This window comes from Eretmochelys imbricata, chromosome 4 (genome assembly GCF_965152235.1).
Source record: "Eretmochelys imbricata isolate rEreImb1 chromosome 4, rEreImb1.hap1, whole genome shotgun sequence".
Taxonomy (NCBI): Eukaryota; Metazoa; Chordata; order Testudines; family Cheloniidae; genus Eretmochelys; species Eretmochelys imbricata.
In genome coordinates, this window is record NC_135575.1 from 55891959 (window position 1) to 55910201 (window position 18243).

Genomic DNA, 18243 nt, shown 5'->3' on the forward strand with positions numbered 1-18243 from the left:
AGTGTTACCTGCTTTGAACAAGCTGTTCTAAATTCATCAAGTACATTTATGTCATGGATGAAATCCTGGCTGCACTGAAGTCAATGGGAGTTGGGGCCAGGATTTCACCCCATATGTTTAATAATTATTCAAAGACCCCATCTTTCAAACATTTAGGAACACGTGTAAATTTTACGAACATGGCTGCTCATTTTCCTCATTACACGTGCATGTGTGCAGGATTACAGTCTTAAATATATATTTTATTAGTACAAATACAGATTTACACAACAGATCCCAATGGATTGAAAGGAGTATTTTACAGTTCATTATGCCCCAGTACTTCTGTGACTCCTATAATACAGGGGCGGCAGATGTTAATCTCTCCATCTTGGCCAAATTCTGAATTTGGTAATTACACTTTGCCTACGGTATCTTAAATTTCCTATGTCATTTTACTTGGATAAAATTCTTATCTTCCTGCCCTAAATAATTTATCTCCAAAGTGAAGATGCTATACAAATGTCAGTCATCACTGAGTGATTTTTGTTTTGTTTTGTTTTTGGTTGGGGGGGAATGTAATTAACTGATGTGATTAAAAACCCTGTGATGTCTAGAAGATAAATTTGGGAGTGACAAAAGCTGGCAACGGCACTAAAATTCAGTTAGGGCTGAAGAGTAGCCTTTGCCTACATATTGCATTATACATGTGATAGAAAATCAGCTAACTAGCCACAGTGTAGCAGATTAAGGAGTATTTACCCTCATTGTTATGCTTGTGTTGGGCTTTGTGCTGTATAAAAATTAACAAAACTGTACATGTAAGTAATTCCATCCTAAAGAGCTACGTTGCCTCTGATACATAGGAATCACATCACCCAGCACTAAAATGAAGCACAGGAACGCCCAGTAAAGTCTAAGGGGCAAATGTGGGTCACTTTACTCACCTCAGTAACCCCTCTGACTCCACTGAGATTAACACATACATAAAATGAGTAGGATTTGACTCTAGCACAGAATGCCAAGAATAATACATCCAACCGGAACTGCAGAGAGGCAGAATGCAATTACCAAATTACAAGCTGCAATTACCAAACTTCTATAGAGAAGCAGAATGTAATTACCAAATTTAAATATGGCCAACAGACCAAGATTAACACGCCTTGGAAAGAATGCCATGGGGGTCTTTGACAACAAGGGACCGGGATCTCTGTTTTATGCCTGATGCAGAAGACATCACTTCCAGCAGGATGGTGCCACTTCACACAGTACTCAGGAATAGCACCAGTATAGACTCAGAGTGCCCCCTATGAAATCACTAACATCAATTCCTGGAGCAATCTGCATTTTCCTTTTTGGTCTTCCATGAAGCTACTTGAGACGCCCAATTCTTTACAGCCTAGCATCGAGGTCTGTATATACTTGGTTTTGAGAACACTCAAGCATTAATCAGACAATAATTGAGGTTTTCTTTCATAGTAATGGACTACAGTTATTTTAATTTAAAATAGATCCACTGATAGCTGACCAAGATAACTCCTGGTTTTGTTACACACTCCCAATTCATGACACACAAACAGCAATTTTTATATTATCTAATTAGGATAGATGTGTGTTTCTTATTACATTATAAACTTAGGTATCAGCTTTTCCATATGTCCCCTCTGGTGGTCTGTAGTACTTTGGGAAAGCCATCAGCTGTATCATGTTGAATGCATACTTTCTGCATTTGATATTCTTCAGTACATTCTCTATGCGGCATCCTTCTCTGGTGAAAGGGGAAAAAGTACAACTTCATGAAACACGGAATAAATAAATATGTTTTATTTCTTCATTGCAGAGTTTCAGCAACAGTTGAAGTAAAAATAACAAAAGATTCAACTCTACATTTTTGTTTTTCCACAAGTGATGATACATCTTACAAAATTAAATCCAAGGCCAGCCCCAATACAGTTATTGCCCTCAGAAATAGATGATGAGAATTTTATATTTGCCCTTAAGGTTTAATCAATGTTTAGTAAAAATTTTTAAATAATTTATTTAATGATACAGTTCCATGCTAACTTTAGAAATATATCTGCCTTTTAAATCCTTTCACAATATTCCTTCATACTCTTTACTGTACATGTTAAAGTCCACATGTAGCCCTAAATACGAAGCTTCTAGGAGTAAGGCATTTTATTAAGTCTGGCCCTATAGATTTGTAAAGGAAATTTTCATATCTAGTTTATTTCAATATGTTTAGCTTTGCAATGAAAAAAAAAAAAGAGAAAATGGCTTTCCAAATAGCCTAACCCAACTCTCTTCTTAACAAAGGAAGGATGCTTGTTCACATACAGTACAAAAGTCACAAGTGCCAAAGTGGGGCATCAAGACACAAACAAGACTTTGTTAAAAAGAATATAAAAGTGTCTTGAAAGCAAAAGCAACCAAAGCAACAGTTACAAACAGGTTAATTTAATTACAAAACATAACTCATTCTACCTCCATATAGTTACTTGACAGAAAAGGGTTAGTTGAAGGAATGTAGTAACATAACCTATTTGTTAAACAAAACAGAAGATTCCATCAGCGAATAAACAACAATGAAAGCAGCACAATGAAAATTAATCTGACAAACCGCCCCATCCATTATTCTTGGCTCAGGGTTAGTTTGTATTATGCAAAATCACTTTTGACCTTTTTAACTGATAGACTGAATAGGAGTTTGGAAATGGGGGGGTGGGGTTCAAGCTTTCAGGATCCTGTAATTTGTCTGATATAGAGACACTAATATATATACATATATATGATCTTTCTTTGAGCTAGTTAAAGAGGGAAAACTTTACCATGAACAAAAAGAGGAAATTAACTCACTTAATGCATAGTATACTTCTTAGATATCAGAAAAAATAAATGAAAACACTATACAGTTTAGACACTTGTATCCTATAGACAAATCCTGTGGGTCTGAAAATGTAGAAATATTACAGCATAATTATTTTATTTTTAAGTTAGTTTGTTGCTGTTTGTAGAAAAGAAAGGAACACAAGTGAAGTTTATTGATATTTGGCTAATAGTAAAGCAAGACTTAAGATAAGCCACACAACCAGCAAGTGTGAGCTGACAAGCAGCAAGGCGACAGGATAGAAGTGACGAGAAGTTGGCTTGTTATCAGTTAGACAGCCTGTCTCAGGATCATCCGACTCATTCAGTGCTCCCTGGGTTTGTCTGCTGTTAAACAGGGGAAGTTAGGAACAAATAGAATAGCATTTAAATAGCAAAGAAAGCCAATATTTAGGTATTCTGACAACAAAGAGACACTAAACATGTCCAGTTGATGTAGCAGATTTATGCTAAATAATTCCAAACATTTTACTCTGTTCTGCACTCAAATGGGAAGCACAGTGAACTAGCTAACTAGCTGTATATTATTTTTTTAAAAGCTTTATAAGTGTGTTTAAGTGGCATTCACAGGTTAGAGGCTCTTAATAACAAAAATGAAATGAACTGGACTGTGACTACGACAAACACATGAATTGATATGTAGTGAAATAAATGAATAAATGCATGGCTTAGGAAAGGAAAACAAGAACACTGTGGTGTCTCTGTGGTGCTTACATTTTTTTAGTCCACTCCAGCTTCACTATCTGCTTCTTGTACATGGGATCTTTTTGAAACAATTCAATTTTTTTTGGTGTGTTTTTGGCTCTTTAAAAAATAATTGGAACAAATTTAACCTTTTTTTGAACAAACTCAGCAGCACTGTTAACTCAACCTTATAAGCTAAATAAATGTTTCATTCAAAGGTCAAGGGCATTGTACCTTGTTCAGTCAAATCAACTGTGGGTTAATCTGTACTACAGTGAGGTTCTTCTGAGTCTTTAAAAGTTGTGTTGTCTCTGTATTAGAGCAGTAAGGATACCGTCAAATGACTTTTAAACTTTTCAGTTGTAAACTTGGTAGCTATTCCAGATATCATCTAGGTAAGTGGAATATGCAATATGGACACTTTAGCTAAACCCTTCAACCCCATTAAAGTTATATTTGCATGTGCTCAGGACTCCTGGTAAGGGCTTTCCCTTGGGCAAGGATAACTGGTACAGTTAAAAATGAAATTAGCTCTTTCGCTATCACCAGAGAGTACAATTATTCTACCGCAGTTTCAAGGGAAATGAATGGATGGTCAAGAAAAGCCAGATGTGTCAGATTGCACTGGAGCATTTTTCTGACACACCTACCACTAGTATGTCGTTTATCATGAAAGAAGATACTGAAAAGAAAATACAGGACTATTATGGCACTACCCTGAGTGGGGTGAAAAGACTGCAGCTGTTGTAGTACCCCTTAGAAAAGTACAGCATGCACTGCCTTTTGCAGTTGGCTTGTGCAGAAGGATAGCAGAACCAAGTCCCTGTTTCCTTATTGCCTTATTAGAGAGAGACAAGGTGGGTCAGGTAATATCTTAGCTGGTCCAATACAAGATATTACTTCACCCACCTTGTCTCTCTGATACCCTGGGACAACACAGCTACAACTATAATGCATCAAACAATTATTAGCGAGACTAATACTCACAAAGGTGTTAGGCCCAGCACTAAAGGGAGGCAAAGATTGAAATTATGGCTGGGTACCACAAAGGGGCTAGCCAAAATTTGTCACAAAATAATTATGCTGGAAAAATCCAAAGAAATAATTAAATGCTCCATTTTCTCTTCTCTTTCAACTCTTTCCTTTACAGCAATGGGTAAAAAGGATTCCCAAAACTATTCTAAACAGCAAAAGGTAAAGGCCCGAACTCCCGATGACTTTAATGAGAGCAGGACAGGGCCCTTAATGCTATTAATCATTTCAGTATGAAATGCCCTAAATTATCTTCTTCCCTTGGTCTCGTGCTTTCAAGTGCCTATGAGTCTAAATTTATACAGAAACTATTAAGAAATTAAGCTGACACAGTAAATTATGCTGATTTAGGCTGTGCTGTGACTTAGATTTATTAGAGAATTCTACATCTGTCTAACCTGATGTCAATCTCTTTGTTTTCAGGATGGTAATTTCAGTATCTCTCTATTGTGCAGGTCACAATGCATTTTGCTTTGCTTTAACATACTCGACATTCTTTTGGAGCGTGCTGCCTTTTAATTTCTCTTCCCTTCGCATAGTCTCCATGGGAACACCACAAATCTTCCTTGGCTCCCTCCTATCTCTGGGTGACTTCATCTGCTGGTGACCTGATGGTTTCAATTACCATCTTCATGCCAGTGAATCACAGACCTACATTCTTACTTCTCACCAATGTCTCTCCATCCAAAAAGAAAAGGAGTACTTGTGGCACCTTAGAGACTAACCAATTTATTTGAGCATAAGCTTTTATGAGCTACAGATGAAGTGAGCTGTAGCTCACGAAAGCTTATGCTCAAATAAATTGGTTAGTCTCTAAGGTGCCACAAGTACTCCTTTTCTTTTTGCGAATACAGACTAACACGGCTGCTACTCTGAAACGTCTCCATCCAAACTTACATCTCAGCCAGTCTCCTGGATAACTCACCACCATCTTCATAACTGGCTCTACTTTTCAATCTCAGCAGAAAGGCTAAAGACAGAGACTAGATGATGTTTTCCCTTGGAAATGGTCCAACCGGAACAGAGCTGAAATACACTGGTGGGTCAGTTTGCACTGCCTGCACTTTAGTTGTCCTATAGTAGAAGAACTTCATTCTCAAGGGGAGCCAAACACCTCCTGCAGTAAAATTACCACATTATTGTAATTTATTTTAAGTGGGTGTGGGTGAAGTGATTTGCATGTTTTAATTCCAGAAATGTGACTCCTTTATTTATTTAGTATATTCTGCTCTGTTTTTTGCTCTGTGCCTCAGTGTTGTGTTCTGTTCTTTCATCGAGGTCTGTATAGCTCCCATTAGCATGAATAGGATTTATGTGTGTGCATCAACAGGAATATATATAAAAGCCATTTGTTCTGTTGCTTAAAAGATATAATGTCCCCCTGTACATTTGTTCTTTGATATATTGAAAAGCACGATCAGTGGTTAATCTCTTCATATCAGGAGTCACTTCACGCCCCAGTATCCACTATGAACTGCTGATGCTCTGGAACTTCTACTCCAAGAATTAGCGGTATCTCTTAAATCTGCTCATCAGAAGATACATTTTCAAAGCTGAGGGCAGGAGGATAGTGCCCAAATACAGTATCAGATAAGTTGGCACCATACCAAGAGTATCAAAACACACCTTTAACTTAAAAAAATTTATCACAGGCAGCTATTTTCTCAGACAGATGCTATGGAGGCGATGTCAAGACTACAGCTTATGTTGGCATAACTTACGTTGCTCAGGGCTGTGAATAAACCACCTCCCCATGGGACATAAGCGCTAGTGTGGACAGTGCTCTGTCGGTGGGAGAGCTTCTCCCGCCAACCTAGCTATTGCTTCTCGCAGGGGCTGGAGTAGTTAAGCTGATGGGAGAACTCTCTCCTGTTGGCTTAGAGCAGCTACATAGACAGCTTACAGCAGTGTGCTCCCACTGTAAGCTCTCTAGGCCATGTCTATATGTACAGCGCTGCAGCTGTACCGCTGCAGTGTGTCTGGTGAAGGTGCTCTATGCCAGCAGGAGAGAGGTCTCCTGTTGGCGTAAAAGACAAGAACTTTTGTGAACGGCAGAAGCTATGTCAGCGGGAAAAGCTCCCCTGCCAGCATAGCGCGGTGCACATGAGCACTTATGCAAATGCAGTTTATGTCGCGCAGGGAGCAGTGGGATATTCACACTCCTGAGCAACGTAAGTTTTGTGGACATAGACTGTAGTGTAGACACAGCCCTACTGGAGCTGTGCCCTAAGGCTGTTTTAATGAAGTTGCCAGAAGAGATTGTCATTATATGGGAAGAATTCTCTAATGTAAATATCTGAGTTGCTTTAATTTCATAGCAGAAAGTAACTGGGCAGACTGGAGAATCCAGCTCTAGATAATTAAAGATTCAGTTTTAAACACTTAGTTTGTAGTTACCAATCTGCTATTGCATCACCAACTCCCAAGGAGAAGAGTATTACTCTCTACAATTGTCTTTCACAAACACACTGAAACCTAGAAAAGTTCCTCTGAGATGGAGTTGTGAACTTCAACGTACACTGACTGAAACACAATTCTTGACCGTATCTCTTGAATTTCACTGCCAGAAATGGAAATGATCAAACGGTCCCATTTTGGCCCTAGCTTACAGGAGGGAATTGTTTTGAGGTTTCAAATCTAAAATTTCCCCCTAACCCTTGATTCTCAGTATGTCATCAGCACAACCACCCATGCTGTCTCAGAGCACTTCTGAGAACATGCCAAAGAGCAGAGCAGAGGGTTTTCAAAAGCACAAATAAGATTTATTTCATAGCTGAGTCGAGATGACATGTTATTTTTTAAGATGAAGAAGATGATGCTCATTAATCAAAGACACCTGGGGCTGCGAATACCTCTTCAACCCTATAATTCTCTTTTATATGATTTTATTTCAGGTTGTTTTACTTGAGACTTACCACACTGAGGAGCCATCAAGCCATCCAATGGAGTTCTAAGTCTAAAATCTATGCCTTATTCCCAATCGGAATTTCCAGCTTCATCTTCCAGCCATTGAATCACCTTTTTCGGCTTGCCTGAGGAGCCCATTATTTAATATTTGTTCCCAAGGTAAGTACTTACAGACAGTAATCAAGTCACCCCTTAATCCTCTCTTTGTTTAGATAAATGGATTGAACTCCTTGAATTAATCACTATTAGGCATGCTTTCTAATCCTTTAATCATTCTTGTGGCTCTTCTCTGAACCCTCTCCAATTTATCATCTTTCCTGAAGTGTGTACGCTAGAACTGGACACAGTATTCCTGCAGTGGGTCACATCAGTGACAAATACAAAGGTAAAATAACCTTTCTACTCCTACTTGAGATTCCCTTGGCAACAATCAGGATCGAGACACCCAAGGGGAGAACAGGGGATTGAACCCCAAAGCATAAACAATCAACTGTATACAACGTTACTGTGCTATACAATACATTGAGTAAGGTCTATTGTGAAAGACTGTAGTGTTCTAAACTTGATAATCATTATGAGCTAAGTATGCAGGCTATGGTTATGTATTTGTGAACTGGGCTCAGAAACTTTGTCTCCACGCACATCAAGACAGGGAGCAATCAGACAGGGAGGAGCACCTCCCAAGCCAAGTGTTAATATGCAACCAGCTCCAAGTAATGACCCATTGTCCAGCCAGGAAAAGACCAGGATGGGCCATTAGAGTTAAAGGAAAGACATGGAGACATTCCAAATGTGGAATCAAGAAGGAGTTCCACACACTGAATAAACCTGAGTCTCCATGTACAGGGGTGTGGGGGAGGAGAAAAAAGCCTTTTAAAAGCAGGATTTTGATTGAAGTTTTACATCCAGAAATTTAGAGGCAGCCTCTAGGCAGGAAGCAATCAGTGAAATGATGGTTCCCCACTATAGTTAGGGGAGAAACTGTTCAAAAGCAATAGTTATCTTGTATTAGAAAAGGGATTTTATCCAATATGGAAATGTAAAGCCTGAAGTTGCATCTTTATGTTTATTTGCTGTGTAACTTGTATATGTTTGCTCTCCCTTAATCTGTGTTTTTTCTGTTAAATAAACCCAAACAGATCGCTATTGTGCAAACTGTGTGGAGCGTGGGGGCCAAAGTAAGCTGGTATCTGGGGGACTGGTTTCACATTTTTGGGGGTGATGAACCAGAAGGGAAAAGTCCAAGTGTCTGACAGTTAAGAACTCAGGGAGGATGGATTTGTGGAGACTCGGGACAGGAAGGGCTGTTGGTGTCACCTTGCAAGGGGTAACTAGGCTGGTGGAAGCCAGGGTGCTTGTGGGCAGGCACCTGAGCAGCACAGCATTAAGGTGCCCTGAGCTTATGGGGCACATGCTCCTTATTGGTCTGGGTGATCCTCAAAATGTCACACCCCTGCTTATGCATCCACAGATCACATTAGTCCTTTTGGCCATAGTGCACACTAGGAACTCATGTTCAGCTGATTATCCACCATGACCCCCAAGTCTTTTTAAGAGTCACTGCTTTCCAGGATAGAGCCCCACATCATGGAAGTATGGCTTATACTGGGGGTGGGCAGTAATTTTCGCAGGTGGGCCACTCCACGAATTTTGATAAGTTGTCATGGGGCCACACATTTCTACTATATTAATGGAAGGGGTGTGGAGTCTGGGAGGGAGTTTGGGTGCAGGAGGTTGGGGTGTGAGGGGCAGGCTCTGTCCGGGAGGTGCTTACCACAGGTGGCTCCCAGCCAGCGGTGCAGCAGGGCTCAGGCAGGCTGCCTGCCTGCCTGCATGCCGTGGCCCAACGCCACTCCCAGAAGTGGCTGCGGCCAGCTGCTGCTGGCACATCTCTGCGTGCCCCTTGCGGGGAGGTGGGCAGCAGGTTTCTGTGCACTGCCCTCACTTGCAAGCACCGCCCCTGCAGTTCCCGGTTTCCAGCCAATGGGAGCTGTGAGGATGGTGCTGGGGGTGGGGGCAGTGCACGGAGCCACCTTCCCCCCGCCAGGGGCGCACAGAGACGTACTAGCAGCAGCCAGACACTTCTGGGAGCGGTGTGGGACCACGGCAGGCAGGCAGCCTGCCTGAGTGCTCCGCGGGACTTCTAGCGGCCCAGACGCAGTGATCGCAAAGGGGCATAGGAGACCCGACAGAAATGTTAGACAGTATTGAAATGTTAGACCTGTGGGCCGTATGTTGCCTGATCTAGACCCAAGCATTGAACATTTGGTGGGGCTGGAATGGAGAACCTTTTAAGGGGTTAGTGAGTTTAATCAGTGATTCGGAGACAGTTTCCATTCCACAGATTGCCAGTGTACAGTCTAATCCATGTGTCAGAGTGCAGCACCAGGCACTCTTTCCTGCTCTCTCTCCTGCCTTATCTACCCTCCTGTTTTTCCTGTTCTTTTCTGTACTCCAGCCTCCTCTGTTTCCCATCTCCCTTCTTGTTTTCTCCTCTTTATTCTTCTCTTTTTCTGTCATAAACCTATCTTATTTTTAACTGATACTGCCTACTGCTCTCCACCCCCGTTTCCCGCTTCCTTTTCCAGGTTAAGTGCTGCTTGTCCACTCAGCTGACTGAACTGAAATTTCAAGATGTGGTGCTCATAGCAAGATATTCAAATCTTGGAAATTTCAGAAAAGGCCTGATCAGACAACATTCATGCACCGTAAATGCCCATCAGTGCAATGAGGGTTTGGAATGTGGGATCAGGCCCAAAGAAGACACCCCTGTTTTTGAAGTGCTGTTTGATCACAGTGAAAGAGTGGCAGTTCTGTTGAAGTGGCAGGGCTGCAGACTTAAAATGCATTTAAATATGAACAAACCCTAACCTTCACACTGTCATTAAAACACAGTACTGCTGTTGTGATGGGATAGGCCAAGAATGGGAACATTGATAGATGAAGCACACCATTCTGGCAGTATTTAATAACTGGAGAGGGACAACTGAAATGAGTTCCATTTACACAATCAGATAAAGCAAAACCATATTGTTTTCTGTGATTACACTGATAAGCTTAGGCTCCTTGGAAAGAATGCCACTGTCTAACAAAATGCAATTTACTGCGATGGTTTATGTATAGCTCTCTGAAATGACATAAATGTTTTACATAAAGAACAATGGCGCTGACTGTAGCAGTCCAGCTTTCCCACCAAGATTTGTCAACACACCTTGGCTGGGAATTTCAAAGGAGACTAAAGGAATTAGGTATCCAACTTCCACTGGCAATCAGTGAAACTGGATGCCTAACTCCCATTTATGCCTTTGAAAATCTCCTGCAATCCTTTTCTTCAACACCCCTGCTATTCTCACCTTGCCAGTCTCCTACATCATGCACTATGACTGCCAATAGTGTCTGTATTCTGTGGTTTTTTTCAGATCCCCACTGGGGATTAGGAGAAAACCTATAAACTCATTCCTGCTTGAAACCTGGGGAAAATTTGCACCCAAATATTCAAAAACTAAGGTGACCTATGCTGTTTATATATTTGCTACTGTGTGATGACTAGAGCTTGGTGGGAAGTTATTTTCCAACTCAACAAATATTTTCACTATTTCAAAAATGCTCCATTCTGCATTGGGATGAGCCTGAAACCTTTTGAAAAAAGCAGAGACCCATGCCAGAATAGGTGGGGCACTGACCTGGGATGTAGGAAACCCAGGTTTAAAGTTCATGCTTTGGCTGAGTCAAACCACCCCAGGTGAGTGCTTTGACCACTAGGCTATTCTGGAAGGGTCTCCTCTCACCAGAAACTTAATCAAGAAATCTTTCTCAATTTAATTTTCCTTGAAACGGACACTTTCCCACAAAAAGTTTGACAAATTGGCATTTTCTGATGAAAAAATTGCCTTACCAACTCTAGTGAAGAAATAGCACCAAACCACTATATATTCTCCCTACCTAATAGTTGAAACAATTTAAATTATAGCTTGGTAAAGACAAAAATAAATTATTCCTGAGCTAAGGATCTCTTAGTATTTTTTTAACAAAATAAGAAATTCTAATATACACTGAACTACTGTAAGAGCAGCTAGAAGAGCAACTTAAACACTTACATGGAAGACATGCACAATACAGATCTAGAAAATTACCAAAACAAAACTTCATGGGTGAAATCCCATCCCTGCTGAAGTCAGTGTGAGTTTTCTCATTGACTTCAACAGCTTGTGCATTTCATTCCCGGTGTCTGAAGTAGAACATCTGCTAGATTTTTAACAACATATACTAATTATAAATATTAAATAATCCAAGGAAAATGGCAACTCTTTAAGATTTACTCTTTGCTACTTTCTTGGCCCCACAGAAGTCAACAAGAGTTTTGCCACTGACTTCAACAGAGTCAGGATTTCACCCTAGCTCCTCTGTAATAGCACTGTGGAAAGGCCTTAACCACGACCATTACACCAGCGGCTGGACTTTGTGGAGCCACGTATTCTATCTGAACGCTGTAGCTATAGCAACAGTATAAGACCTGTTCCAAAACCATAAAGCTAATTTATATTTCCTATGGTATTATACAGCCTACAGTGCTGTTCCAAGAGCAGATGACTGTCCATTTTATAATCTCCTTGCTTCTATCTCTGTACTAGAATGAATACCAAGACCAGTGAATCCTTTTCTATACATTGTGTTTTGTGTGTGTGTATCCCATGGACAACTTGGTTGTAGGGGCATCATTTTCATGATATTTCACTGGGCAGTTTTATCCCAGTGGCACATGTCTCCTTTCCGGGACTCCTAAAATATTTTAGCAATATATATAAGTCATACTCGACTGTGATTTGCTATTATTTACCAATGTGGTTGTTTACATTTAAAAATATCGATCTGAAAATGCTGTATAGGCAGGGAGGTAGCATGACCCTGTAGCTAAAGCCATGGAGCTAGGAAATGGGGGTTCTAATCCTAGTTTTGCAAATGTGGGCAAATCACCTAATTCCTCAGTTTTCCCATCTGTAGAATGGGGATAACTATTATCATTACTTGCCAGTCTCCTTGTTTTCACTGAAAAAATTACTCTGGCAGGGGTATGAAGATTCTCATGGAGAGTTAGGATTTCAGCTGTGCCTGGTTTGAGGTTTTATTACAAAATCTGAAATTCAGCTCAGCCTGTGGCCAATTTGGAAGCCAACTTGTTCTGATTTATGCTTTTGGCTGGAAGCTATGAAAATTTCTGGTTTCCCAGTGACCCCAAATCAGGTTGAATTCTTGCATATGCTCCCAAAATGAGAAAAGAACCTACAAAATTGGGATAATATTTTCCTTTCTTAATCGGATGAGAATTAGTTAGCTGGTTGGCCAAATTCACACCTCATGCAATTCCTGTCACTGCAATGAAGTTTTTGCAGGGATGTATTTGGCCCACTGTTTGTACAATGCATTGAAAATCCATAAAGCCATATGTAAATGCTAAATACGTATTATTATTGTTACACTCTTTTTAATGCATTTGTAATGAGGTCTCACAGGCTTTGTGCTGATCATGAAAATTCTTTAAAAATAATTCCAGCCTCAAAGGTGTTTTTTAAGAGGGGCTTGTTGTTGTTTAGGAGGGTTAAGAAATGTGGAACATCATGCATTTTATAGTATCAGGCAGTCCCTGTCAACATTTTATTAAAAAACCGGGAACAAACCTCATAAAAATTAAGACAGAGAAATAAAATAAAGCAAAGTGTCATTTAAGAAGGGGAAAAGACTCCTGAACAATTAAATGGCTGTGAATTGTGCTTCAAAACTGCTATTACTTTCTGAATCTTTAAATCTCAGACCTAACTGAAGGATGACACACAATCAAGGACAGAGAGAACTTCTGATGCAAAAACTTGGCTTCTTGAGCAGTGAATCCACAGTACATTTGTAATTCAGCTCCTTTTAAATTAAACTGCTTAATGGTTTTTCATGGTTTTTAATAGAATATTGAGGCATACACAAGCAGAGAATTATAAACTGATATTCTCTTGTTTCCTAAAAAACTTCAGTATAGATAGTTTACCATCAGCTCTTGTTTTGGTTGAAGCAAATGCAGGGATTAAGTATTAACTCTTCAGCTGCCAAAGCACAATAATATACTCAGTCTTAATAATGCCTTTCAGATACTTTTGAATTCAGGGATCCTGGTATCCAGGTGTTAGAAAGCTATCAGAAATCTGAAAATTGTAATTTAGGTTTCTTAAGTCTGAATCTGCAATTCAAGGTATACAAAACCAGGTACGTGACACTTAATGACATTGTTTTATATAAACAGTTTACAGGGCTGATAAAACATTTTTGAAGAGTGAGTCATGAAGGCAGAAACCATCCCATAAAGTTACCAACTATTTCAGTCTCAGAATGTAAATAATGCTCAAGTTATTTTTGACCAGCACACTGACATTACTTTCTTTTTAAATGTTATAAACTTCAGTATTTTGAGCGTTGAGAACTGATCTTATATCGTAGCAGTCTTCCTGTCAGCCTTAGCACCAAAGTTAGTGCACAAGTATGTTTATATAAGTGGAATAAACGAACACACACTTACTTGATAACAGAACCAAACCTCTAAGCACTTCTGCACTATCTTCCTTCCTACCTACCCCGCTCAAAGGCAACTGATAGGGTTGACTTGTTAGGGATTGAGATTCTCATAAGCTAAAAGTGTTTTTATTTGTCCTATCCTCTGTTAATATTCAGATAATGATTTTAAGGAACAGCATGTTTTATGGGAAATGAGAAGAATTGGTGTGCCTGTCTCCTTCTACTTATCTGTTACTAAGGAGGACAGTTGCCTGTACAAACATTGGGAGCTGATGCCAGTGTTCAGAAGGAAGAAAGTGTTTCTCCAAATAGCAACCAGAGTGTTTAAAAAGCTTCTGAACTTTTTATCAAGGTGTTTGCATGACTATCTCATTTTTCCTGTCTATGGTCACCATCGTCCTTGCTCACATTTGTGGTCCCTTTGCCAGCTCTCAGGATGGTACACAGAATTTCAATAGGATTCCGCTGAGCAGGTTTCAAAAGAGGTTCCTTTCCCTCCCTCCACCTTCCTACTTCTCTACACTACAAAGTTAAGATTAGCTTAGTCAAAAGCATACAGTCCATCACTTCATGAGCTCAAATAATGTGTGCTAATAGAAAAAAAGGTGGAACGCTATACTTTTGTTCTTCTGCAGCTCTCACAAGGTTATAAAGGAACAGCTGTAGCAACTGCAGATTTAACACCCAGTGGCCAGCATCTTTTCTACATTCTTGTGTTTGCCAAAGACTTTGGAAACATTTGGAGTAAAGAAAGAAGCACAATATAACATTAAATTATCAAGTACTATATCCCACATTCACCTTATTGTGGATGATATTGCACTTTCGGGCTCTGCAAGATATGTCAGAATTCAGAACCCTCTCTGTTACCTGCTGCTGGTCAATAAGCTATGAAAACGTATATCCATCTGTTCTAGTCTGAGCGGATCACTTTTTCTTGTCTCCTTGTTTAATGCTCAATTTTTGTGGGTATCATGGCACTAAAGCCTTCTCTTGGTATCAATACACATTATGCACAGTTGGGCTTTTGCACTGTTTATGTATTATTAGATTAATTGCGTCCTTTTAACTCCCCCACAACATGGGCAAAGCAAATGCCTAAATTAGACTAATACAATATTCTTGGCACAAATACATGGGTAAAGTGACTGTGCTAATTAAAACAAAGTTGGTGGCGTATGTTTGTAGTCCAACTATTCTGCTTGCCAGACAGCTACCTAAATTAATGTAGAAGGGACTTTTTTTGTGCTTGAAATGAAAAAATGACACTTTCCCAGGTATGTTACATTAATGAAGTCTGCAATATACAATTAAAAAAACCCTAAAATAACGGCTAGGATAGACAGATGCTCAGCTGGTGTTAATTAGGGTAGCTCCATTGACTTCAATGGAACTACGCTCACTTGTACCAGCTGAGAATCTGGCTCCCTGTTTTTGAATTTAATAAAACAGAAGTATTAACTATGAAATAGGAAGCTACCAACTTGGAAGTAAGATAACAATTACCTACCACAAACTGTTTTCCTAAATAATAAAATTTATTTTCATTCATATGATTGGCTGTACTTTCTGTCTCCACTGTGAGACTGGATTTCCTACTAGGAAATATCAGGAAAATTGCATCTCTTATTAAGCGACCATTGTGTCTTTCACTTACAGAAATACAAAAAGAACGAGAAGTCTTCTTAAGAACTGAAAAGGGGGACTGAAAACTCTCTATATACACATGTAATAATGCCTTCTGTATCCAGTGGATAATGCCTTGAGTATCTAAAAGACTTTAACTCAGAATTTTCAGCATTCAAGGTATCGCCTATAATACATTAAAGTTATATAAAAATTTTAGTATTGCAAATACTGAAGTAGCATGTGTTTATCTCAGGAAAGGCTGTCAAAGTTTTAAAATGACCCATTCTATAAATATACACATATACAGAGAATGTATAATTTGCAATAGCTATCTGAACAAGGGGGCCTTTTAAGTATGCATACTTATACTGTGGTAACCATTAAATGTGACCTTTACCCCTATGTAGCACACTGTGGTCTAGGTATTTTTCCACAGAAAGAAGAGGAAGCAACTGGAGCACTGTTTTTGTTGACAAGGGAATAAATAAGTTTCTGTGATCTTAAGTTTACCAAAATATTGTGAGATTTCAGCAAGGGGCTCTCATCAAAATAAATCTTCATACAAGATTTTGAAGAAATAAAGAGAGTGAACTCTAAATAAGGAAAATAAGTTGGCTTTTTTATTATATGCTTCAATTAAGGCAATCTAATATCTGCCCCTTTACAATAGCGGGTAAGTGGGAGGTAACGTGTACACCACTAATTTCATCATTAAGATATTAGAGGCAGTAAAGACCTATTAGATCATCCTCTTACCAATGCAAAATATAATTCCCAGGTAGCAAAAATCAACTTAGCAGATACTACATGAGCTTGCCAAAAGGCTGAGAAATCTCCTTTTGGATTGCACATGACAAAGAGCCAAAGCTCCTGGACCGTACTTATTAGTGGTTTATGCTAGCATAAATTCAGCCAGAGGTCCCCAGCGGCACGACAGCTGCAGGGGAGCAGTTTGCAGCAATATGAAGTGTCACAGTCAGGCAGAGGGCCAGAACAGGCCAGCTCATTGGACAAAAAGGAGACAGACAGAATCCCCATCTACTCTGGACAGGAGGGTCTCTCCTCCCAGGCACCACTGTTCTTCACAAGATGGGCTTTCCTTTAAGGAGCACAGCATTGCTGGCACAGGGCAGCATAATTTACAAGCTCTTGTCTACAGAATGTGCATTTGATTATTTGTGTGTGTCTATTATTCAAATCATACATTTCTGCCAATTACTGGAGCACATGTTTCATCTTACCTTCTTGATCTGTTATTACCTCATCAGAATTAAGCTGCAGTACTCTACTTGCCCCAGCCAAGCAAGCATTAAAAATCCTTTCTAGCACAATAAATATTGTAAAACAGACTAGGTAACAGCACAGCCTTCCAAGCTTGCTTAACTAATGAATCACCAGCATATATTTTAAAAGAGCTAATTTGATCCCTCTCTGCAATAAAAACTAAAGGGGAAAAGAAGAATTAAGGAGCAAGCAATAGTCAGTTAAACCTGTGATTTGGACTGCTTTAATACGGTACAGTACATTAAACCTTGCAACAAGACTCAATGCCTTTCTACTTCTCTTTTGGCATTCCATGCCCAGCAAAGTGTATAGCAAGCTTAAAGTTTTTATTTTTGCCATAAATGATCGTTTGACTCTGCTTCTCCACCATAGTATGCATTTCATTTAATAAACTTTATAATAAAAAACTACTAAAAACATTTCTCCATTCAAGGATTATAATACAGAGGAGCTTAATTTAGTTCCATTAGTTTTAGCATCTGTGTTTTAAGCAGTAGACAGCTTCAAAAGTAGGTACTGAGGTGACAATGAGCTTCAGTCATGTATTAATGTAGAAAATAAATTGGACACTTAATACATTTTATACTACAACAATAACAGGCTGGCAGTGGCTGCATACAACACTCCACCATGTTAGAAGGTGTTCAACCTGCTTGGAAAAGGTCAACTGAGTTCTGATAACTAGACATAAGTGAGGTAGCAGTGGTTATCTGATGAGAGGACCAAGGGTGTGAGCTTGACTCGTGAGCAGTCCTTAGGGAAGAATCCTAGGAGGAGCCAAGCTTGGGAAGAAAGTTTGATTTGATTTTTTAAACTCATTGGTTAATAATGCCAAACCAAAAGAAAGGCAATTAGTTTTAATTAAACAAATTATATGGACTGTGTTTGTAAAGCAGGTTGGGACAGACTTGGTTCAGTTGGCTGGTTGGTCCAGGTTCCAGTGTGAGTTAGAGCATTACATGCTCGTGTATTCCTGTTCCAATGACCTCCCTAATTTGAAATAATCCTTTGTCACACTAAAGCATGTAACAAGAGGCCAAATTTTCAAGCAATGGTACCTAAACTGACCAACAAAATCTGCATGTTCAAACAGGTAATTTCACCTGTGGACTGGTAAAGCTACTAGCAGCAAGAGAGAGTGGTGACTCCTCTTTTAGTGAGATCTTAAATCTCTCCAAGTAAGACATGTAAAACAAGTAGCTATCACAGTTGTAGGTGCTTAATAAATGTTGTAATAATAAAGATACACCATCATGTTGGCATCCTTGTACAAGCTGCATATTCAAT

The 18243-nt window shown here is 39.5% G+C and overlaps 1 protein-coding gene across 8 annotated transcripts in view; it reads right to left on the bottom strand.

Moving 5' to 3' along the window:
* Nucleotides 1-1614: 1614 nt before the first annotated feature.
* The window catches only part of INPP4B (inositol polyphosphate-4-phosphatase type II B), a 166376-nt gene continuing 149747 nt past the window's right edge, over nt 1615-18243 (bottom strand). For 5 of the 8 annotated variants that reach the window (XM_077814444.1, XM_077814449.1, XM_077814450.1 and 2 more), the window contains one exon: nt 1615-1747. In XM_077814444.1, coding sequence (XP_077670570.1) covers nt 1615-1747 — 133 coding nt within the window. Of the gene's footprint in view, nt 1772-3017; nt 3193-18243 lie in introns of those variants that run through there. The other 3 variants (XM_077814446.1, XM_077814447.1, XM_077814443.1) reach the window with 3 other exon arrangements.